This window comes from Heptranchias perlo, chromosome 6 (genome assembly GCF_035084215.1).
Source record: "Heptranchias perlo isolate sHepPer1 chromosome 6, sHepPer1.hap1, whole genome shotgun sequence".
Lineage (NCBI taxonomy): Eukaryota > Metazoa > Chordata > Chondrichthyes > Hexanchiformes > Hexanchidae > Heptranchias > Heptranchias perlo.
The window spans coordinates 27,617,951-27,641,970 of record NC_090330.1 but is presented as its reverse complement, the minus strand read 5'-3'; the positions used below and the strand labels follow the sequence as shown (position 1 = coordinate 27,641,970).

At 42.8% G+C, this 24,020-nt stretch overlaps 1 protein-coding gene across 1 annotated transcript in view; it reads right to left on the bottom strand.

Annotated features, from left to right (window-relative positions):
• Window positions 1-24,020, bottom strand: part of LOC137323171 (protocadherin Fat 4-like) — a 142,788-nt gene that overhangs the window by 106,454 nt on the left and 12,314 nt on the right. Inside the window, exons 2-4 of the mRNA XM_067986680.1 lie at window positions 11,210-11,338; window positions 8,299-8,530; window positions 4,332-4,679 (exon numbers count right to left, since the gene is read on the bottom strand). Coding sequence (XP_067842781.1) covers window positions 4,332-4,679; window positions 8,299-8,530; window positions 11,210-11,338 — 709 coding nt within the window. The remainder of the gene's footprint in view (window positions 1-4,331; window positions 4,680-8,298; window positions 8,531-11,209; window positions 11,339-24,020) is intronic.

The following is a 24,020-nucleotide window of genomic DNA, read 5'->3' as shown; positions in this document are numbered from 1 at the left end:
TCTAGCATGATTAAACCAAAGTGAACGACACAACGTGTTGTTGAAGATTTTTTCTCTCTCTTTCTGCACAGGCTACCATAACAGCATTAAACATTCTTAGGAAAAGCATGAAAGGGGTCGGAGGCATTGACATCGTTATCCATGTGAGTTGATACACTTCAAGGTCAGTGTGAAGGGAGCACACTCCTGCTAAAGGTTTCAGTTTCTCAAAGTCTTGGTCTGTAGGGAGAAACACTAGCTATTTTATTTGAAAAGTGGACGAGTGGGCAGACTAGTGCTGTGGCCTGGAATGGACTAAACTGGTGTGTCACACAGTGGCAGAAAGCAGCTTAATATCTGTGATTCTTCGCAGTACTTAATCTGAGCTGTTTTATAGAGCGGTGGAGGGTGGGACCTGAGCAGAGGCCAAGCTTTTCACCAGAGTATTAAAATACAAAATCATTGCTGTGCCATTCTTATGTACCTTTCAGTGACCAGCTCAAAAATAACAGTGACAGACTTGGGACCAGATCGCATGGTGTGCTACATTGGGTGAAAATAAGTTTTAATAAAATGCTCTTCTTGCCAATTTTCTCCCCTCTCCGTTTTTGAAGACAATCCCGATATTAACGGGGAGGCGGGTTGGCAGCGGTGGGGGGGGAGGGCGATTGGGTGCATGGCAAACCCGCATGAACCAAACTTACCGTTTCTGACGCGATCGCACGTTGATTGCCGATGATTAACGTGCTCTCTGGGTTTCGCGCCCGGCAGTTAGCCTGATTGACAGGCTGGCTGCAATCAGAAGCTGCAACGTGAGGCGGGGGGAGGGGGGGAAAAGAGAGAGAGCCAGACGTCATCCGGCGCTGGACTGGAAGACCAGGGGAGGGGAGGAGAGGCGAAGATCCGGGGGGGGTCGGAGAGGGGAAGATTGGGGGGGAGATTGGGGTGGGGAGATTGGCAGGGGGGAGATTGGGGGAAGATCGGGATGGTGAAGAGGGGGACATCAGAGTGGGAGACATCGGACATCGGAGCAGGTGTCAAAGGTAGGTGCATTTAGTGTTTTAACGTCATTGCATGTTTTTTTATTTAATTTACTTAGTTTCTTTATCCCTGATCCGGCCCTTCAGTGGGAATCAGAAGAAGTGGGCAAGCCACCCAGGTAAGTTAAAAAATTTTCTAATCACTTACTCTGTCACAGGTAAAGTGCCTTAATTACCTCAATGAGGTACATTTGGCTCTTTTAACTGTCGCGGGACATCTGGTTTCGGGTCGCCCATGCGCACACAGGTGGGTCCCTGGGAAACTCGGAAGCTGCCGGGTTGGAGCCAGCTTCCGAATCCGAAAGGGATTTGTGCGTTTTTCGGAACACCCCCGCCACCAACACACCTGCATTTGCCTCCTAAAATCACCTCCAGTGAATTTTTGCTGGAGTACAATTCCAGTGATGCAGGGTATCTTGGCCAAATAATCATTATTGAGTTTTGACATTGAGTCTCAGCAGGCTATTCGGTTGCAGGGGCCATCACAACGGAGCCCAATGCCATGTCCTCATTCAATGTCCACATTCAAACTCTTCCAATAGTGGTGAGCGGATTGGGGGCGGGACTGGGAACCCTGGTTGGGTTTCACTCCCTAAACTAGGGGTGTTGTGGTCAATTGTAGCACCCCTCCTGCTGCTACCACAGTTCAGAATAGCTAACCCAGCACAGACCCGGGTGCAAACCTGGGGCCATCTTATGACTCCGCTATTTACTGGATAAACTCATTCAATAAAAAAAGACAAACTAAATTAATTAAACAATGAAACTATAATAATTAAACTATAAAATATAAACAAAATTTAAACAAGGCTTCATATTAAAAAGAACTTGAAGATTTTATGCAAATACAACAGAAAGGGGTTTATAGATGTTAAACTATCCCTTTTTATATGGTTTTTCACATGCTTGATAGGCATAACCTTTGTATTTCCCTTCATAACACCTTCTTGCATTTTAAAAATCTATTCACAGGCTATTAAACCCAGTAGTTGCCTATTTACAAAGTGGAACCTGTACTCTTAACCCCGACCTGTTCCTTTCCTCTCCCCACATTGCTTTGGAGACACTTTTCCTGCCCCAAACCACACCAGTTCCAGTGAAGGTTCCCATCCAAAATGTTAACCTCTCTTTCTCTTTCAGATGCTGACTGCCCTACTGGCCTATTCCAGCTTGTTTGCAGTTCAGATTTTTAGTATTCACAGCCTTTCTCTTTGGCCCCAAAATCACACAGCCGTAAGTAGAAGAACTTGACTTTTTATAAAGGACTGTTCAGGTCCTCAGAATGGGATAAAGCACTTTGCAGCAAATAAGTTGGTTTTGAAGTCATTGTTGTTTTGTCGGCAAACACAGCAGCCATTTTATGCACAGCAAGCTCCCACACACAACAATGATATATATGACCAGTTAATCTGTTTTGGAAATGCTGTTTGAGGGATAAATGTAGGCCAGGACAATGGGAGAATTCCCCAGCTCACTTTTAAAAGTTCCATGGGATATTTTATGTCCCTTTGTATAGAAAGGAAATGCCATAGTTTAATGTCTCATCCAAAAGCTGGCACCTCCGACTATGCTGCACTCTCGCAGTACTGCACTAAAATGTCAGCATAGATTATGTACTCTAGTCCCTGGGTGAGGCTTGAACCTACAATCGTTTGATTCAAAGGTGAAAGTGCTGCTCCTGGGCCGAGCTGACACTGCAAACTCTGTCAGGATCCGGCCTTAAGTGCAAGTTTCCTGGATGCCTCGCGTGGACGGAGTCTCTGCCCTCCTTGACAAGGTCCTCATCCTAAAGGGGGAGGGTCATGTGCGGGGTCTCCCCAAGGGAGGAGTTCATGCACCTCGACCCTCAGTCAGGACCTGGCAATTGGCACAGGCGCAGCTGGTCTCGCCGGCAGAAGTGGGGCCCACTTTGGGATCCAGTCTGGGGTCAGAGACTGAACCCCAAAGAGGAGGAGGTCAAAAAGCTTTGAAGGGGGCCGCTCAGTCACCAACATTGTTCTTCCGGCAAGGGTGGGAAGAAGGAGAACCCAGCACACCACCACCCCCCACGACCACCCCCCCCCACCCCACAGTCTGGCCTGGTACCACTGGCATTCCCATTGTCTTCGGATGAGATGAAGCAGATGTGCCCCTCAGTGCCAAAGGCCTGTTACTGCATGGGCCACACACTTTGGCAGGGTCAGTGGCAGGTTCCACAGTGGGCACAATCCTGGTGTAACTATTGGGACCATGCCCTCCAGATCTTCCAGGCCACTATCTCTATTTGTTTCTGAATGTTTAGAGTTGGTACCACAAAATGAAATGGAGTAGATCAATTTAGAATGTGAGCTTGTTTAATTTGCTTTTGGTAAGATTACTATGTAGGGTAGATGTGTTATGCATTTTAAACATGTTTTAATTAAGTATTAATACTTAAACAGGAAATACAAGACCCACATTATTGTTGAAATGCTGACATGGTCAATGATAACCACCTCATGCTTCAATGGACATGTTTCCTATTCTACCATGGAACCTGCTGGAAATGGCACCATCGCAACAATAATTGTATTTTTCATCTAATACAATAAAAGGAAGTATAAGCCCCTGCTCAAGGCCATGTATTAAATAATGCCACTGTAAGAAGAGAGCTCTATAGGACTGAAATACAATCTCTAGGCAGGCTAATTAAGAGGGTATTGGGTTTAATATTTTACCATTATTGTATTCTCGAACAAGAAAATGTCATTGGCTGGGTAGAATCATTCTCACCGTGGGCTCTGTGAATGTTACACATTTACTAATTGATTATCCACTAAATGTGTGACATCAACATAGAACAGTGTCACAAAGAATAAGGTGATTGATGTCTGTCAGATTAAGTAATCAAAGGGAGTCTTGTATGATGAACAGCTGGATTTCCACGTGATTTCCTACAGATAGGTTGGACAGAAGTTACATTGTTTCATTTACTTTTTATGGCTTTTCTGAAATCCCTGTGCACACTGCTGTCACATTGTCTGTCTAACATGTCTTGTGTGAATAATGCAATAGAAAACTAGGAATTGGGGCATCACTTTGGAATGTGAAATAGAATCTGATTCATACCACAGTGCATGTGGAAAGACAGTACACTAACTTTTGTTATGCAAAACATGCTATATATTTTTAAAATCTATGCATTTCATCAATTGCATATTACTGTTATCACCCTTCCTCAACAGGTTTGCTGCCACAATCTTGTACTATTTGCCTTGATGTACTGCCACAAATATTAATTGCAAATGTATTAGAAAGACAAGCAAATTTCAAAAAGAAGCTTCTACATCTCACCTTCATCAGCATCAGTCACATTCAGGGTTAAAATACTGGTGCCAATGGGGACATTTTCCATTATGTTAATACTGTAGGAATCAGGATCGAACACTGGAGGGTTGTCATTGATATCCAGCACATTGAAGTAAGCCCGAATCACACTGAATTGCCCATCTGTATTAGCTGCTTTCACGGTGAGAATGTAATACTTTGCAGACTCAAAGTCTAAAGGACGAGTCAGGGTAAAATTTCCAGTAGCTGGGTTAATAACAAAGAGTCCATTCCCGTCATCTTCTTGTATTGCATACACCTTGTCATCAGCTTCCTGGTTTGGAGCAGAAGCTCTTACTAAGCCTACCGTGGTGCCTGGTTTAAATAAAAGAGAGAATGTTATGAATACTCTCATCTGATACAGAGCCATTCATCTGCTTCAGTCTGCAACCTCTTATTTTGAGCAAAATGGTGTAGTTGGAAAAATTTCAAGCATATTATTGATCATATTTACAAGCACTATTTTATCCCAATGTAAAAGTGAAATGAAATTTGAGCTTTGGGAAACTTTTTTCAATGAATTATTTTCTGTAAAGATATGCAATTACAGTACTTGTAAATATTTTACAACATTGCAAAATAAACATAACCATTTCCTAAATATTAAAGAAAAATATCATGTGGAGGTGGCTTTGCTATCAGCAGTTGCCAGTGCAAATGCTCTCGTTGAATGGTTGAAGGTCTCACAGGGAGAATACTCAAAAAATAATAGGTTGCCTTACACAGAATGCAGTTACGATTGACAGGAAATTGTATAATTAGTGGGAAGAGAAAAAAAGTGTTTGGTCCATCAAGTCTATTCCTTCCACAGACCATGTACAATCAGCCTTATAATGAAATCTGCTGCACTTATATAATCAATCACTTAAGGGAATCTTCTACAAAATTTCTCTCTGAACACTCCTCCTTCCCCCAACTCCAAAGGTAGTCAAACTAAATTCCACAATATCTGCCGATCAGTACAGCTCCATTATTCAAATCTGGCTAATTGCTTTTCACACGTGACATTTCCTTGGTCACAGCAGCATGGGAACCATTGCATTCCTTGGAGTATTTGATTTTCTTTGCCTCTGCTATAGATAAGTGCGAGGTGATACATTTTGGTAGGAAGAATAAGGAGGCCACAAACTCCTTGGAAAATAAATGGGGTAGAGGAGCGGAGGAATCTGGGGGTACACAAATCACTAAAAGTAGCGACGCAGGTTAAAAAGGCCATAAATAAAGCAAACCAAGCACTGGGGTTCATTTCTGGAGGGATAGAATTGAAAAGCAAAGAAGTTATGTTAAAGTTGTATAGAACCTTGATTAGACCACACTTGGAGTACTGTGAACAGTTCTTTCTGGTCTCCATATTAGAAAAAGAATATAGAGGCACTGGAGAAGGTGCAAAAAAGATTTACTAGGATGATACCAGAACTGAGAGGTTATACCTGTCAGGAGAGATTGAATAGGCTGGGGCTCTTTTCTCTAGAAAAGAGAAGACTGAGGGGTGACCTGATAGAGGTTGTTAATAATTAAAGGGTTTAATAGGGTAGACGTAGAGAAGATTTTCCACTTGCAGGGGAGACCAGAAGTAGGGGGCATAAATATAGTCATTAATAACTCTAATAAAGAATTCAGGAGAAACTTCTTTACCCAGAGAGTGGTTAGAATGTGGAAATCGCTATCACAAGGAGTAGTTGAGGCGACTGGCATAGATGCATTTAAGGGGAAGCTAGATAAACACATGAGGGGGAAAGGAATAGAAGGATAAGTTGATGGGGTTAGATGAAGGAGGGTGGGAGGAGGCTCGGTTAGAGCATAAACACCAGCATGGACCTGTTGGACCGAATGGCCTGATTCTGTGCTGCACATTCTATGTAATTCTATGTAATCCCTAAAACCTTTAATCCCACCTCACCAGATTTGCAATTAATTTTGAAGGAGACAGCATTAGCTGCTGGGAGTCTGTTTCCATCATTGTGGGAAAATAACGGGCCAGAACTTGCGCAGAGCGGCGTGGCAACGATCACTGCAGCTCCTGCAAATTAAATTAACAAATGTACTGTGGCGTCAACTTGCTTGATTTTGAACTTTTAAAAAATTGTGCGCTACCAACCCACAGGATGCACTGCAGCAACTCGCCAAGGCTTCTTCGACAGCACCTCCCAAACCCGCGACCTCTACCACCTAGAAGGACAAGAGCAGCAGGCACATGGGAGCAACACCACCTGCACGTTCCCCTCCAAGTCTCACACCATCCCGACTTGGAAATATATCGCCGTTCCTTCATCGTCGCTGGGTCAAAATCCTGGAACTCCCTTCCTAACAGCACTGTGGGAGAATCTTCACCACACAGACTGCAGCGGTTCAAGAAGGCAGCTCACCACCACCTTCTCAAGGGCAATTAGGGATGGGCAATAAATGCTGGCCTCGCCAGCGACGCCCACATCCCATGAACGAATAAAAAAAAAGCCTCTGAGCAGCGTAAGGTGATGCATATGGAACAGACTGTGAGACTAGAAGGCAGGCCCACAAAATCTGTCAGGAAGAGAAGTCACGCCCACAAACAGGCAAGCAGACTTCAGTCGAAGTCACGTGACGAAGGAGAAAGCCTCCGAAAGCTTGTGATTTTCAAATAAAACTGTTGGACTATAACCTGGTGTTGTAAGATTCCTTACATCAGTCGTTTAAAGTTAGTATTCTGGAAGTCTTTGTAAATAAAATTTTTTAATTCTTTTTTATAAAAAGCCAAAGAAATAAGTTAAAGAGAGAGGGGAAAATTTTCACAAAATGTAATTATTTAATTTAAGTTTTTTTTTAATGACCAAAAACTATTAAAATAAGGAGTAATATGAGAATCCACATTTTTTAAATTTAATGTTTAGTTGTTTGGCAGTCATTATGACTAACCTGTGCTTTTAAAACTTAGTTTAGATCTGGTATTTTTAAGCGTACCTTTTGGTGGCGTAATTAGTTACTTTTCAGCTGGGCGGATGAGTAAGTTTGTAATTTTTCAATGATTTCAATGATGGCCCTTTAATTCTCAGCTGTCAAATCGCCGGCAAACCAATAGAAGCAAGTTCACGATTTCTGCGTTTTAATGCGCATGTGCAAACGTGGGAATTTGCTCCTTCGTTATTTCAGGAGCCAGTTCGGCCCCAACATTCTTCTCACCATTAGTCTTATTTGAAGCTTGCTAATTTTATAGTTGTGACTTTTAATACAGTGCTCATAGTTCAAAGCAAGTAGTTTCTTTACATCTATCCTTCTTAGTATTTTTAAAGACCTGAATCGTGTCCTCTCTTAATCGTCTTTTCTCCAATGAAAACAAGTGCAGTTCTGTAAATCAATTTTAATAACTTTAAGCCCTAAGTCCCAGAGTAATTTTCATCATTCTTCCCTAAACATGCTACCAATGCATTGATATCCTTCACTCAGTATTTCAAATGTGGTCTCACCATCATAATTTGCAATGGGTAATAGTCAGTGGTGACAGATAATACAATTCATTTCTTACGCACACAGTCTACATGTCCATGTGGTTCTGTTTAATCAGGAGACAGGGAAGCCAAACCCACAAATTAGTATTAGAACTTTCCCCCGGATCACAGAACAACGAAGGTTCACCACACAGTCCCAGATTCATATTATGCAGTAAAAAGTTAATAGCAAATGCAGATGAAAGGGCACAGATAGTGGGATCAAGATGAGCCATTGAAAAGTCAGAAGAAATAGTCAATCATTTGTTACTTCCTGGGTAAATTGGGCACACGTGTTTGTCTGCCAATTTTATTCCGATTATCAAATAAATGTATTTCATGAGCCAAGAAAGCAAATAAATCCAGGGCAATTATGCTGAGATTTTTCAATTTCAATCTCATGCCCCATGAAAGTTATTATATTAGCATTTCATCGGGGAGAGCTCCTAATCATGTGGATTTAATTACATTACCTGGAGCTACATCTTCCTGGATGTCAAAGCTGTAAACACTTCTTGAAAAGATCAGCCTGTTGTCATGGATATTCCTGAGGTTATTGCTTGATGCTGTTTGTGAAGACTGGGCATCGTTCTTGGCAGAATGCAGTTCTTGATTTAGACCTGTGGTTCCCAAATCTTCCTTATTGGTGAAATCAGTGTAGATGCCATCTGTTTTATCACCCACTGTTATACCTGCATTCAAACTCTGGTTAAAAAATATAATTTTATGTATTTATCAATTATAGTTTTTCTTCTGTAAGGCAATAACACTTTATCATCTGTGATATGCTCCACCATCATTGTAAACTAGTCACTTTACATTTTTTTCCTCTATTTTTGTCCCCTTTTCTCTCCATTTCTGACTGTGGTAATATTCTTTCTGCCACACACCTGGGGTGCAAAAAATATGTTGTCCCCTTTGCATTGCACAGGGATTTCACCTCGATCCCTTGGGGGATGGTGTACTGTTACACTCACAACAGGAGTAAGCAGGGTCATCCGATACAGATGAGGCAGGAGGTTCATAATGGGCCCTCCCACCTGCATCTGAAAAGAATGAGCCTTAGGCCTTGCACTCAGCCCTGTTCAAATTGGAGGATCTGAGCAGGACCTGAGTGCCATCTGTTGGGGTGATGCAGAAGACAAGTACATAATTTTTCAGGTGCAGGAAGAAGAGAATTGGAACTGAAGGCCTCCTCACTGGTGTTTTTGGACAGCAGCCATTACTATTGCTGCAGGCCTCTCAGGTCTACAGCAGCAATTATCCTTCTTTCCCCACTTTCAGATACTAGGCCCTGCCAGAGAGAGGCCTGCGCCAAGGGAACGGCTTAGCCTATGTAAATAGCTGACCTCAGAAATACAGGTGGGTTCAGTTCGTGTCAGATGGAGTGCGCTTTGGGTGTGCTCTGCCCAATTAGCACCTCCCGGGCCATGGTGGGTAAGGGGAGAAGAAAACCAGCCCTACTGATTCTTGCTGGGGAACAATTCCACCGGTGCTCACAGACCTCTGGTACCTAACTCAAGCAACTATTTTTCATGTGTGCGCCAATGAGTGCCAGCGGGCAATATGATCACGCAGAGCATCATAACTAAGTCCAATCCTGTCCTCAGCTGAGATTTTGCACACATGTGCTTTCTAGCAAGTCACAGGATAGTGACCAGGAGCAGGAACCCTCAACAGAAATTTCCTCGTGGATTCTCCTGAATGATTGGTGTAAGTTCGGTGGAAGATTGGTGGAAACCCCATTCACGTGGTGTATCTGGGTTTTCCGCCAATCTTCCGCCGAAGTTGCGGCAGCTGATCGGAAGAACCCCCGATAAAGTTCCCAATGCCTGTCTACTGCTTACCGTCAAGGTGCTAAGACCAGTTGTGCCACCCCTATTCACGGCCGAGCTGAGATCAGCCAATTTAACGCACATTGGAAAGTGCATTAATCTGCTAAATTGTTGGGAGATCATAGAATAAAATATTTAAATCGTTTTTATTTACTGACTTACATTTTACTTGCTGCCATCACAGAAATAATAACCCTAGAAAAATCAAGGTGATTGGTTTTAAGTCTGAAATTGCATTCCCTTGCAGTGCCAATGCAGGAGCAAGCGCAGTGTAGAAAATTGTGATTTTGTGCCAGTTCTGCACCGGGGACGAATTTTGAGTTGGGACAGTGCCAAGGGTAAAAGACGCTTTCCCTGCTCCAAGGGGTAAGCCTCATTATAGTAAGCATTTGAAGTGTTCTGGGGTGTGTCCTGCCTTGTTTGAAAATTATGTTGCTTTGCTTCATTGGAGCAAGCTCCCCAGGTGTGCTGAAAAAGCTGGGATAGTGGGCTAGCACACTACAAGAGGAAATGCTTCTTAAAGCTGTGTTACCCTCAGATTAGTAAATTTAATTTAATTTTAATTTCTTATTTCGTGGCTTTCTTCTGTTAGATTGCTTTCAAAGCCTTTCTTAAAATTCTTTTTTCATTCCAGTTACTGTTTTATTTTCATTTGACTCCTGTTACCACCTATTAGTCACAAGAATTATATTATAAATGCTGGCCTTGCCAGCGATGCCCACATCCCATGAATGAATTAAAAAATAAGTATTTCTCTGGAAACCGGACAAGAGGATTTCCAGGTGATTCATCAGGGGATGTCCGATGTCTGTCTGTGCCCGAGGCAGGTGGCACAGACCAACTATTAGTCAGGTTGGAAGGTCCACAGATCCCAACAGACCTTTTTGGGCAAGACACAGTAGACTTGACAAAGGAGGCTACTTTCCATGTTGGGAATGAGCCCTTAACGTGGCATCTGGTCATTCCAGCAGAAAAGTTGCCTCAAGCGGTTGCAAGTTAAAGGAGCATGTGCACAGTGACAGACATGTGCACAACCTACACACCGACTCGGGTATCAGTAAGTGACGGTGCATCCTACAGCTAAGTTGTTCTAAAATAACTTGAGGTGTTAGGACCTTGAAAGATACCAGTGTGGCAACATTTCTGATTCCACATTACACCTTGAAGGTGGCCATCTTGAGACATGAGTATTCATGAGATGTATAGAGCAAGCCAAAAGGTTGTGTGAGGGCTTGGCATGGGTGAGGACTACAGATGCAACAAGGAATGCTGCAACAAGCAACCTCTGGGTCATTCATCAGATATAGTTGGGTACTGTTTCCTTGCCATATTTCCTTATGTCTTCTCTATCTGGTCCCAGGCCCTGCAGTTAATGTGCACATCATTGAATCTGCTTACTACCTGCTGCCATGAATGGTGCCCTGGTGGACTCTGAGGAAGATGCTTAACAATAGGCCTCACAATGAGCTGGTACTAGTCTGGCTTGTATTAATGAAAATGGACACTAATTGTTTGTGTGCTTATTGTTTGTGTCAGTTGTACACCATACCTTCAGCGGACTGATGGTTGTCACTTGCAATATCCCAGTGTTTTGTGAATTCTTGTCTGTCACTGGTGTTATATCTTTAGTAATGAAACCGGGTGGACTCTCTTCTACATTTTGTTGAGTGATCTTCACCTAAGAAAAGCAGTTAAATGGTTGAAGAGATTTAGTAGTTCAATAAAACATAACAGTCTTTACTTTTAACTTTGTGACATATTGCAGGAAAGCTACTGATGCTATTCTGAGCAGATACTAATCCAGCAGGGAGCCAGGCACATAGACCATCATGAGACACATCTCAGGAATGGAAGAAACTTATTAAACATGTAAATTGGAGCACCTTCTATTTGATAAAATACACAACTGGCAATTTAATGATAACCTGTGTTTGACATGTTTATAATATTATAACATTCTGCAATTCAATTTTGAGAAATATAATCCTTCCAGATTGTTAGTTTCAAGGTTTTTAGTACCTTTTGCTCTCAATGATCTAACAGCGGTTCCTATAAGTGGACATTTATCCTTTATAATCTGGAAAAAGTATCTTCTATACGTTTCTCTTGCAGTTATGCAAGAGAACCAAAGGTTCACAATCGTCGACCTCCACAAGCAGTAATCTGTTTACAGGATTAACATAGTCTCACATTGTGCTACCCAATTCACTTCAAAATGGCAGATATCAGCACAGATCATGTTGAAAGACTAAAGAAAATAATGTTTTTATTTGCAAATAAATAGTAATATGAAGTGCAAAGTTAGAAAATACTAGAAGTATTGTATATGGCAACATAAATACAATGAGAAAGTCAGTAATGGGCCAATTATCCTTCACCAGAATGGCAACTGACTAAGTTCAAACGTCTATCGATTTGATGAATAAAGTAACAGAGAAGCAATAGACAATACTGCAGTATGTGGCTTGCACGCTCTAACCTCAGGTACAAAAATAACAAAAGTATCAACACTTCACTAACTCTACTGATAATACCAAACCTGGACTAGCATCTCCTATACATGAGTATTTGTAATAGACCATGCATCTCCACAAGAACCACATGAACTGTGGTTTATTGAAACAAGATAGAACTGAAATTAGAGTACATTGCTTCTGATATATCCCGTGTATCTCTGAAATTGAAATCAAAAAGATGCCTTCCATAGTCTAATCAAGACTATTAAATTAACATGATTGTTTCCTGAACTCCCTCCAGGTTACCAAACACTTTACCCTAATTTGTTAGATTTAGGGCAAAGCGAGCATTTATTATCTCATCTCTATTCTCTTCCATTTCAAGCACAACCCAATCTAATGGCTAATTTATTTTACTACAGGTTCTTGGTTTATATCTCAATCTGATGCCTTGAAGGAATCTTCTACTGTTGAGACACAGGCAGAGCAGGCACGTGGGGACAGCAAGAGAGAGCTGGGAAGGATGGGGACCAAGAGAGAAAGTGAACCAGAGCAGCAGCCAAGCATCATGTAGCATGGGAGAGAGAAACTGAGCAGGAGCAGTTTAGAGAGCAAAAAAAAACACAAGTGCAGGAGCAGTCTGGAAAAAGAAATCAAGAGTGGGAGCATCCTGGAAAAAGATAATAGGAGTAGGGATAAGGCTGGAAAAATAAAAATAAAAATAAAAAGGCAGCAAACTGCAAAAGAGAAGGCACAATGATACTTAAATTTTCACGTTTGGAGACCTCACCAAGAATGTGTATGAGTCTCATTACAGGCTCTAATTTAATACCATTCCATGCAATTTGGTCCCACAGCAAAATCAATGATATTTTTTCCACCTGGTCACTTATTTTGCACCTTTTGCCTGTATAAAATGGGTGTTGCTAGGATTGGCATCTCTGAGCTATGTGCGTTTCCTTCTTAAAGAGTAATGTCACAATCGAAGTGGGTGCTATGAGTGCAGGTTAGAGAGTTGGGGCTACAGTTTTTTAGTCCCATCTCCAACCTCATGCACCTTGTGAGTGAGGCTCCCCAATTGCTCTTGGTGCTTGGTACTTTATTTTTGCATGGCAAAAACATTTTTGTACAATCCTATTCCCAACAATCTTACTGACAGATGCTATTTCATTGGCAGTAGGCAAGTTTTTCAGCATGGGAATTCCTTTGAGCATTCCTATGGCAGTCCTAGATTTGGAAAAGGAAGAGGACTTTATGTAGAGGCGTGATTTCACCTGAGTTCCACCACAGAGAAGGTGACCACAGCATAATATTTCTATGATATTGGATCCTTCCATGCCACCACTGGAGATTTTTGCTAACTCGGTCAGTCTCCGCTGTACTGACGCATCAGAAAATGACTGAAGCCTTCTTTGCCAACAGAAACACTTTCATTACTTCCCTCATGGAAAGGAAGCAGCAGCATGAGAGAGCACAGCATTTTTACTAGAGGTTAGCTTTCCCAAAAGTGTAGGGTCTAATTGATGGCATCATCCTGGTCTTTAACAACAGCACCATGGTTTATAAGAAGAAAGGATTCTATTCTATTAATGTAATGTGGACAACAAAAACAGATCATGTAAGTGACTGTGTTATAGCTTAGGAGAGGTCTTGGGTCTAGAAATCGGCAGGCCAGCAGAAATCAACATAGGGAGCAATTCCTGTGTCTGAATGGTAAGGCCTGAGGCGCACCCGATATTGGGCCTCATGTCTCATTTAAATGGGACCGGTGAGCTGCAGACACTGCTGGGCCTCCAGACAGCTCACCGGTGAAGAGGCTTTGAATTTCAGGCCGCTGCGTCACCAGCAGGTAGGTTGTTAAAGGGGAAGGGGATGTGATCGGGAGGGGGAAATTGGGAAAGGAAGGGTGACCGGGAAAGTGAGGGCAATCGGGCAACCGGGACGAGCAGCATTTCGGCAACCAGGATGGGGGGCAAATGGGATATTGAGATGGAGGTCGAGGCAGAGGTCGGGGGGGGATCAAGGTGGCAGTTGGGAGGGGGATCGAGGTGGCATTTAGTGGGGGTTGAGATGGGGATCATGTAAGAGGGTCGAGGTGGGGGTCAGGTAGGGGGGGTCAAGGTGGTGGTCAGATGGGGGTGTCAAGACAGAGGTCAGGAGGGGGGGGTCAAGATGTCGGTTGGGAGGGGGGTCAAGGCAGAGGTCGAGCGTGGGGTCGAGGCGTTGGTTGGGAGGGGGGGAACGATAGATGGCCAGCAGCAGCCCACGGTTTTATAGTGGATCCGGGAGAAGCACTCCTGCTTCTCTCAGCTCCACATTCAGGTAAGTATTTTTTACAGATTTACTTTTTTGATGGCGGCCTGCATTTATTTACATATGTTTAAATCAATCGCTCACTGAAAAGGACAGTTTATTTAATAGCAATTTATAAAATGTGCAAAAATGTTGATCTAAGGGAAAACGGCTTATCGGAATATTTTTAATATTTCTTGCGTAAATGGGTAGTCTGATTAAAAGTTTCCTGTTTCAAATTGTGCACTTGAAATGCCTCAAGGGAAAGATCTTTTCATTATTTTTCATAAACAAATCCTTAATTTTACTCAGTGTCTTATCATCATCAATTATCTGTTATCAAGAACAATAAACACTGAATTAGGTTATGACAAGAATAGATGTTGTATTACCCGAGAGCTTCACCTCCAGCAACTCTTCATACTGTGTGCAGCCATGAAAAGGCAAAGTTACTGTTCTGATAATCCTGCCATATCTATGTTAGTCAGCAGACTTTTCTTGAGCAACAAAACAGCTCCCCATTAGACGATGTCTTTGTGCAAGGATATAGAAAAGTAATATGAAATTCCATTTGATTTTCTTTGACCTCAACTCACTCACCAAAGAAAATCCAATTAGATGGTATAGCCATTCTGACTTAAACATACCCTCACAGTAATCTTAAGTACATTAAATATAAACTCTCATTGCACTTCCAATAATTTACTCAAACCTAACATGCACTCTTTGCAGTTGAAAGGAAAAAGAAGTCAAGTACCAACTGATCGGTCCCCTACTTTGGCTGATTTTCAAGAAGAAATATTTAGTATGAGGGTTGCTGAGTACTGGTCTCAAATCTTAATCTTGGTGATTGAGTTAAGAACTGAAAGGTTTTGCCCAAAAGAATCCAAATTACGGAGGGAATTCTAACTCTCCCCGTTTGCAATTAAAATGGAACAGTTTTATTTTGTGCTCCGTTCCCGCCGATCTCCAATTTTAACACCGTTGCTTTTGGCTGTGGATGGGGTGCCTGCCGAACTCATGCATAAATGTTAATTGATGACATTAGGATTCCGACTGCATTTAAACTGGGGGCTGACCAGGGAAGCTGCTGCAGCTTTCCGCCAGGCCGAAGCAAGTTGGCAGCTGGTGGGAAGGTCGAAGATGCCCACCAAGGTAAGTGTAAGAGTTTCCTCTGTGGAGCCAGGAGGAGCAAAAGTGACCCTATGGGAATCACAAGGAAAGTCGCGGCCTCTCCTACCCTGGAATCCACCCCCCTTCTCTCCCACAAAACACTCCAGAAGTCCCTTCCTCGCTGGCAGCTGATCTCCGCCCTCTTCCTGCCCGGAACATTTAAATGAGGACCGGGAGTTAAAATACCCCGGATCTGAAACTTAGACCAGCGAGTATGTTTCGCACTTGCCCCACCCCACCTCTCGCCTACTCTAAACCCGCTCGGGGCTAAAGTCGACCCCAATGTTTCTATTCAGGTCGACTTTTCAGTTGAGCTCTCAGTCCATTCTCCTGAGTCTCTGACCTGGTGCTGGTCCAGTTAGGCCCTAAAAAAAACAGTATTTTTCCTTCCTCCAATTCTTCCCTTTATCTCCTGAAGACACGGATTCCTGTTGGGGTTTGGTTGCATGCATGGCTTAGCATTGAGTGTCTGCAAGCTATTCAACAATCAAAGGCATCACAGCCAAATCCAATCTTGTCTCCTCCCAATGTCTGACATGTGCTCTTTCCAGCAGTCACTGGACAATGATTAGGAGCGGGTAGCTTGCCTCTAGGTCAGGGGTGTTGACACCAATTGTAGCACCATACTATCACCTTGGTTGAGATAAGGTAACTTGGTACTGACTGGAATCAAATTTGGGACCTTTCTAATCTGTATAGCTCAGTTCCACACAGGGCAGTGCATTTCATATTAATGCATTATGGGAAGCAAACACACCATTATTAATAGGACCTCTTCAAGCATTTTAGATGGAACACCTCTGAATTAAATGCAGGGTCATTTGAATTTAATTAGAAAGGTTATTCCAACAGTGAAAGTAGATTGTAATCCTGAAATTGGCCCGCGGCTAGTATCCCTATGATAGGACTGACCTTTTTCTGGAATGAATTTAAAGCACTGAACGCAGCAGCTTCTGATCAACAGTAAATAGCCACGTTTAATCTACCAGCTGAGTAATGTTGTTTCACTTGCAATAAAAAGAATGACTACTTATTGAATCAGACTGAAAAGGAGGTTCTTCTGTTCAAAGCTTATAAATGCCAGAATATTTAAAAAGCCAGTTTCATTGTGGTTCTGTTTTCCTAAACTTCTTAATCTGAGCTTCTAATAAATGTGGATTGGTACGAACTCATGAACCCATCTGGCTTTTTGAATTATGTGATTAACTAGCCTGCCAGATCCAAAGTTTTACTATCAGCATAGGCATCTGAGCTATTGTGCAGCTATCTATCAAACATCCATTCAGGCAACTTTATTGCCATGAGATGTTTGTCACCATTTAGGAGTGGAAATTACAGTGGAAGAGATAAGGCCAAGTTACTGTTTTTGTGCAACAATTACTCAGCATCTTAGTTTTTTTTGTAGAGCAAAACATTTTTCTGAGAATTCTGAGCACCACTAAAGTTTTTATGGAGGTAAAGTATCAAATTGTTGCTTCTATATTTGTATCAGTACAAGAGCAGTAACTTTGTAGAACGCATACATATTTTGGGAAGCTACTATTTGGGAAGTTGTAACCATGGTTGTTTGTTATCAGTAATTTGAACACAGGCAACAGTTGTCACCCCTCCCCCTCCACCCCCGTCCCACCCCCGCCAACTCCCCCCCCACCTCCACCCCCACACCCACCCACACACACACACACACACACACATTCAATGAAAATGGAATTGGAATCAGTTTTAGTAAATGTTTTATGTAACTGAAAGCTTTCCTTTTTTCCTACGTATACAATATATTGCTGATATAGAGTTCCATATATTCTATTCTCTTTGAACTATTCTGATTCTTTTAGCAAAGTATTGTCTTCAATGTTTTAAACCAATATTTAAAATCAGCATTGCTCTGCTACAGGCCATGAAACACTGACAGCTCTCAAAGAGTTAAGGCTAGGTTAAATAATTTTACTATTTCACAGGTCAGGGTTTGATGAGCATTATATAACAACAACTAATTTTACCCTGCTTGATAGCCATGGCAACCATCAGCAAATTGAAGTTCTACAATGGGCAGGATTGAGACAAAGAGAAGCAACAAGCACAGAAACGACAGTATTATCTCAGCATGCATGAAGTGTGGTGATGTTAGACTTCGTTTTTAACTCCCATTTTTTTTACTTTAATCTCCAATGATTTGATCCAAGGTTGACGGAACAGCATATATCTGAAATATTCATACATCCAAAACATGCGCAATCCAAAGGACTTCACATGAACAAGGCAACACTGTACTTTGAAAACAAAGCCTCCAGAGTAGGTTAGCATTTAATCAGCTTAAAAAATGTTTGGTCTTCGCTAGCTGCTTTCTGCAAGTAATCACAAGATTGTGCCAAACCTGGTGAACAGCTTATTAATGTACTCAGGTAAATAATTAGAATTAAACAGACAAAACACAAAACTGCCAGCTGCAAAAGAAAAAAAGTGCTGAGACAAAGTCATTGTCAACTGGGTTTGTGTGCAAAGGTACCTGTCATATTAGTAAGGTACTTGATGCAGGACAGGACAGTTACAGTTAAGAATTTAGTTCTGACATTGTTTTCTAATGAGCAATCCGCTGTTCCAATGTATAAAGAAGGCACCCACCTTACAGAGCATTAGAATGAGAATTAGCAGACCTATGTTACAGCATCTCCAGCTATCCATTAGTTCTGTTGTAGAATGGACACAGGATTGTGTTCAAAGCTCCCAGCTACCCGTTCATCTCTACCATGCTCTCCAGTGTACTTTAACATTTCTGACATTACTCAGAACTATTAGAGAGAGTACCATTTCCTTCTGCACTGGGTCAAATCCTGCCCAGTAGTATGGTTTCAAATAAGCCTGTGTAATAGCTGAAGGAGTACGGCACAAGGCACAGTAAAAAATCCAAAGTAAATAAACTGTTTACTCTGGCCATTCCGTCTGGCAGTAGCAATAGTGAGAAGCACTAGGAATTCAGCATCCATGGGTCCAGTTACAGTTCTTTCAGTGAATGGCACACCTCCCACGAATGCAGGCAACCCATTTACATACTCAAGTATTCACAACTGAACAGATGCGTGATCAGGATGCAGCTTTTCATGCTGTTCAGAACACAGAAATCTCCAGGTCTGAATAATAACCACCAAATGGTTCTTGAGTGCTGTACACATTCTGGTGCACTTGGAGAGGTTGCTATTCCACACTAAACAGGCAAAACTTTTACTCATTGGTTTCTGGAAAAAGGTTTTGTCTTTTATGCTATCTGTGGACTAACGAACAATTTCCTATTCATTTGGTTGGTCTGTACTTATAATTGCAAGATCAGTCTGGACCATGGGAACTCTCTTTGATTAATGTTCTGCCTATATTCTAATGCAAATTTCTGTCACAACTTCTGTAACACAAATCCCAAATTCTGATCAGGTTGGACAATGCACAGTTTGAATTCCTGCCATTTTATAGACTGTCGGCTGTGCATGGATTTACTCAAAAAGGAGAAAGCAGTCAACTGATTTTTCAAATATTGTTTTTAAAGAATACCAAGTGGGAAATTGTACCAAACTCCAGACTGTGTACACAATGGGTTAATATGCAGTGTTATGGAGAAGATAATCGAATAAAAGGAGTAATTCAAGTCTTTGAGGTGTTTCAGTAGGAAAAAAATTGACATTAAACTCATCATCTTTCAAGAAAAAAAGTCAATAAATGACATTTAGTGCTAATTCTTTGAATAACTGATATGGTTCACAACGACACAAGTCCATACAGTGGGCCCGCTCTTTAAGACTGTTTTAGTGAATTACACAAAAAAAGTGTGAAGTGTGAAAGCCATGCTCCGAGAATGGGTATTTTGTATTGTTTCTCTACCAGAAAAGGCTATAGGCAATCAAGATGTGGCATATCAGTGTTTAATGAGGGTTTAATTAACATTTTGTAGTTGACTGAATTGACAATTAATTAGATATAGGATAACAATGATTTTTTTTCTGAGCAGTGGACTTGATACAATAGGTTAGATCACAATCCTTTCTGCTCTTGGTCATGGGTTTCAATCCAGCCCAGACTTAATAAACCTTTCTCTGTCCCTACATAAAATGAACTTGGGAGACTCAACTAAGCTTCAAGATTGTAGGCGCAGGCCCACAGCACAAATCTTTCTATAATTCAGTACAGCTGACAGACTCACTTATAAGGGCCACAAGTAAAGCTGTATGGAGAATGGAAATGTCACACTAATAAACAAAAAAGAAAGATTTTTATTTATATAGCACCAATTCACATATCTCAGAAGTGCCTCAAAGCACTTCACATAGAATGAATTACTTTGATGTAAAGTGATGGTTGTTATGTAGCAACCATTTTGTGCATGATAGGATCCTGCAAACAGCAGTGAGATGAATGATTAATTATTCTATTTTTGATGTTGTTGGTTGAGGGAGGTGTCATGAGATCATTAATGGCTACCTGAATAACAGGACAGGAGCATAGGCTTGTTTCAGCCACAGGACAGCACATCTGAGGTCAGTCCAGATTATGTGCCAAGTCCTGGAGTGCGGCTGCCACAGATGCAGCAAAGGGTATTCTTCAGAGATGGAGAATAAGGCTAGAACAGAAGTGACAGCTTTAATTTGCATCTAGCCATGCCAGGTACATATTACAAGTGGAAAGGTGTTCTGTTGCCCAAATGTAACATTGATTACATTTGAGGTGACATACATGTTGGAGAAGATTTCTATGTTTGCACCCCTTCCATACCTGCAGACATCTTAAATTGCTACCTTCATAAATAACTGGGAATCCTTCCAGAATAATAAGAACTGGTACAGGAGAGACGGGCTACATTTACACCAAGTAGGGACAAAAAAGAGTTGCAAGGAACATTGAGGCAGAAATAGGATATCATTTAAACAAGACAGGTGGGAGGAAGGGCAGGGAGGAATTAGGAGGCCAGATTTTACTGTCAAAATAACGATGAGGCTAACAGCGCTCAATCTTATTTATGCGCAAATTGGACAGCAACTTCAGGTGAGGGGAGATGCGCAGTTAAATGCGAAAATCCAAAAGTTGCTGTCTGAGATGCGCTGTCCTTCCATAAGCTGCACGAAAGTGGCATCTCGCCGTCTGGCTCCCTATTCGAATGTATTGAATGGCGTGAGGTTCCTGTACTAATGTCATAGATATGGACTAAACTTGTCACAAAAAGTTAGAGGGATGTAAAAGATCCCATAGCTCTATTCAAAGAAGAGCAGGGGAGAACTCTTGGTGTCCTGGCCAACATTTATCCCTCAACCATCCTCAGCCAGAAGTGTCGAGTGGATGATCCATCTCGGCCTCCTCCCAATATCCCCACCATCACAGAAGCCAGTCTTCAGCCACTTCAATTCGCTCCATGTGATATCAAGAAATGGCTGAGTGCACTGGATACAGCAAAGGCTATGGGCCACGACAACATCCCGGCTGTAGTGCTGAAGACTTGTGCTCCAGAACTAGCCGTGCCTCTAGCCAAACTGTTCCAGTACAGCTACAACACTGGCATCTACCCAACAATGTGGAAAATTGCCCAGGTATGTCCTGTCGACAAAAGGCAGGACAAATCCAATCCGGCCAATTACCGCCCCATCAGTCTACTCTCAATCATCAGCAAAGTGATGGAAGGTGTCGTCGACAGTGCTATCAAGCGACACTTACTCACCAATAACCTGCTCACCGATGCTCAGTTTGGGTTCCGCCAGGACCACTTGGCTCCAGACCTCATTACAGCCTTGGTGCAAACATGGACAAAAGAGCTGAATTCCAGAGGTGAGGTCAGAGTGACTGCCCTTGACATTAAGGCAGCATTTGACCGAGTGTGGCACCAAGGAGACCGAGTAAAATTGAAGTCAATGAGAATCAGGGGGAAAACTCTCCAGTGGTTGGAGTCATACCTAGCACAAAGGAAGATGGTAGTGGTTGTTAGAGGCCAATCATCGCAGCCCCTGGACATTGCTGCAGGAGTTCCTCAGGGCAGTGTCGTAGGCCCAACCATCTTCAGCTGTTTCATTGATGACCTTCCCTCCATCATAAGGTTAGAAATGAGGATGTTCGCTGATGATTGCACAGTGTTCAGTTCCATTTGCAACCCTCAGATAATGAAGCAGTCCGAGCCTGCATGCAGCAAGACCCGGACAACATCCAGGCTTGGGCTCATAAGTGGCAAGTAACATTCGTGCCAGACAAGTGCCAGACAATGACCATCTCCAACAAGAGAGAGTCTAACCACCTCCCTTTGACATTCAACGGCATTACCATCGTCGAATCCCCCACCATCAACATCCTGGGGGTCACCATTGACCAGAAACTTAACTGGACCAGCCACAAAAATACTGTGGCTACAAGAGCAGGTCAAAGGCTGGGTATTCTCACCTCCTGACTCCCAGAGCCTTTCCACCATCTACAAGGCACAAGTTAGGAGGGTGATGGAATACTCTCCACTTGCCTGGATGAGTGCAGCTCCAACAACACCCAAGAAGCTCGACACCCATCCAGGACAAAGCAGCCTGCTTGATTGGGACCCCATCCACCACCCTAAAAATTCGCTTCCTTCACCACCGGCGCACTGTGGCTGCAGTGTGTACCATCCACAGGATGCACTGCAGCAATTCGCCAAGGCTTCTTCGACAGCACCTCCCAAACCCGTGACCTCTACCACCTAGAAGGACAAGGGCAGCAGGCATATGGGAACAACACCACCTGCACGTTCCCCTCCAAGTCACACACCATCCTGACTTAAATATATCACTGTTCCTTCATCGTCGCTGGGTCAAAATCCTGGAACTCCCAACCTAACAGCACTGTGGGAGAACCTTCACCACACGGACTGCCAGCGGTTCAAGAAGGCGGCTCACCACCATCTTCTCAAGCGCAATAAATGCTGGCCTTGCTGGCGACACCCACATCCCACGAATGAATAAAAAAAAATCACTGAAAATAGATAGTCTGGCCATTACCATATTTCTCTTTGTGGGACCTTGCTGTTTGCAAATTGGCTGCTGCGTTTCCTACATTACAACAGCGACTACACTTCAAAAGTACTTCATTGGTTGTAAAGCGCTTTGGAATGTCATGAGATCGTGAAAGGCGCTATATAAATGCAAATCTTTCTTTTTTAAAAGAGTAGTTTAGTATTGTTTTTCATTTAGTTTATTGCAATTTTGAGCGCACTTACCATTCTGGGCTACATATTACAGCATTCACTTCCTTTATCACCAGTACTTTTAGATCCTGGTGAATCAATTGTGGGCATTAGTCAGCTGTGTCCAAAGCAATCTGTCAAGTCACTGCTGCTTTGCTTGAGGAGAATCCCATGACACATCAACTGTTCATCAACCCCTTTGCAGCAACAACAGAGAACATTACTCATTTCAGTATCATGAGTACCATGTGGAGAATCCACATATCTCGTTCAGTTCTGTAAGTGGTTTATGATACCAACAATATTGTCATCAATGTGTGTGCCAATTCTCCTGCTAGCAATTATGGCCTTGATTTTAAGTCGGGGGGGATCGGTGTGTGTTGGGGGGGCCTGTGCGAGCGACAAACTCGTATGCTGAGGCCCGGAGAGATTTTGACTTGTGTCCTCATTTGAATATTCAGACTTGGACTCTCGCCTGAACCAGGCAGGAATCACTGCCTGACCACCAGGCAGGAGCAGGAATTGGGCGACAGGAGCCTGCCGCTGAGGACCACCTGAGAACGGTCCGCGGCAGTCAGGTAAGTGGTGAAGGGGGATCCAGATGTGATTGCGATCGGGAGAGGGGCAGGGGGAGCCTGGGGCAAGGGAGGCCCACAAGGAAACTTGGGGCAGGTGCCTTTGATGCCTGCAATTTAAAATTGCAGTCAGTCAGATCAGGATGTGCCCCCTGTTCCATTTTAACCTCCTCCTGCCTGGTTTCCGCCAGGTGGGGGGAGTTAAAATCCAAGCCTGTGACTTTCTTTAGTGAAAGGGCTATGTCAACAGTGACAAACTTAATTGAAAAATAACATTTCAAACACAGGACATTTGCTCCAAATTTCACTTCAATTTGAAGGGGATTGTCTTGGGGTGCCTCGAGTGTCATGAGTTTTTCCTTACACCTATTCATTTTTACATTGGTGAATGAACTGCCATGGCTGGATTGGAAATGAAAACACCATATGGAGATCTTGTTGGTCCTCCTAGCCCACAAAGAGTGCGCTAAAAAGCACTTACCTGCTGGATCCGGCTGCTCCTGACTCCATTTCACTGCTGGGTTTCCCAAGCCCTGGGAAACCCGCCTGGCAGCTGTTAAATTTAAATCAGGTTCCCAACTGCGCTGTAGCAGCAGGCCCGTACGCGCGAGTTAGGGACGCGTTCCCCGATTTTTAATTTTTAACCCCCCACCCCGACCCGCTCCCACCTGTCATGGGTGGGGTGGGGATAAT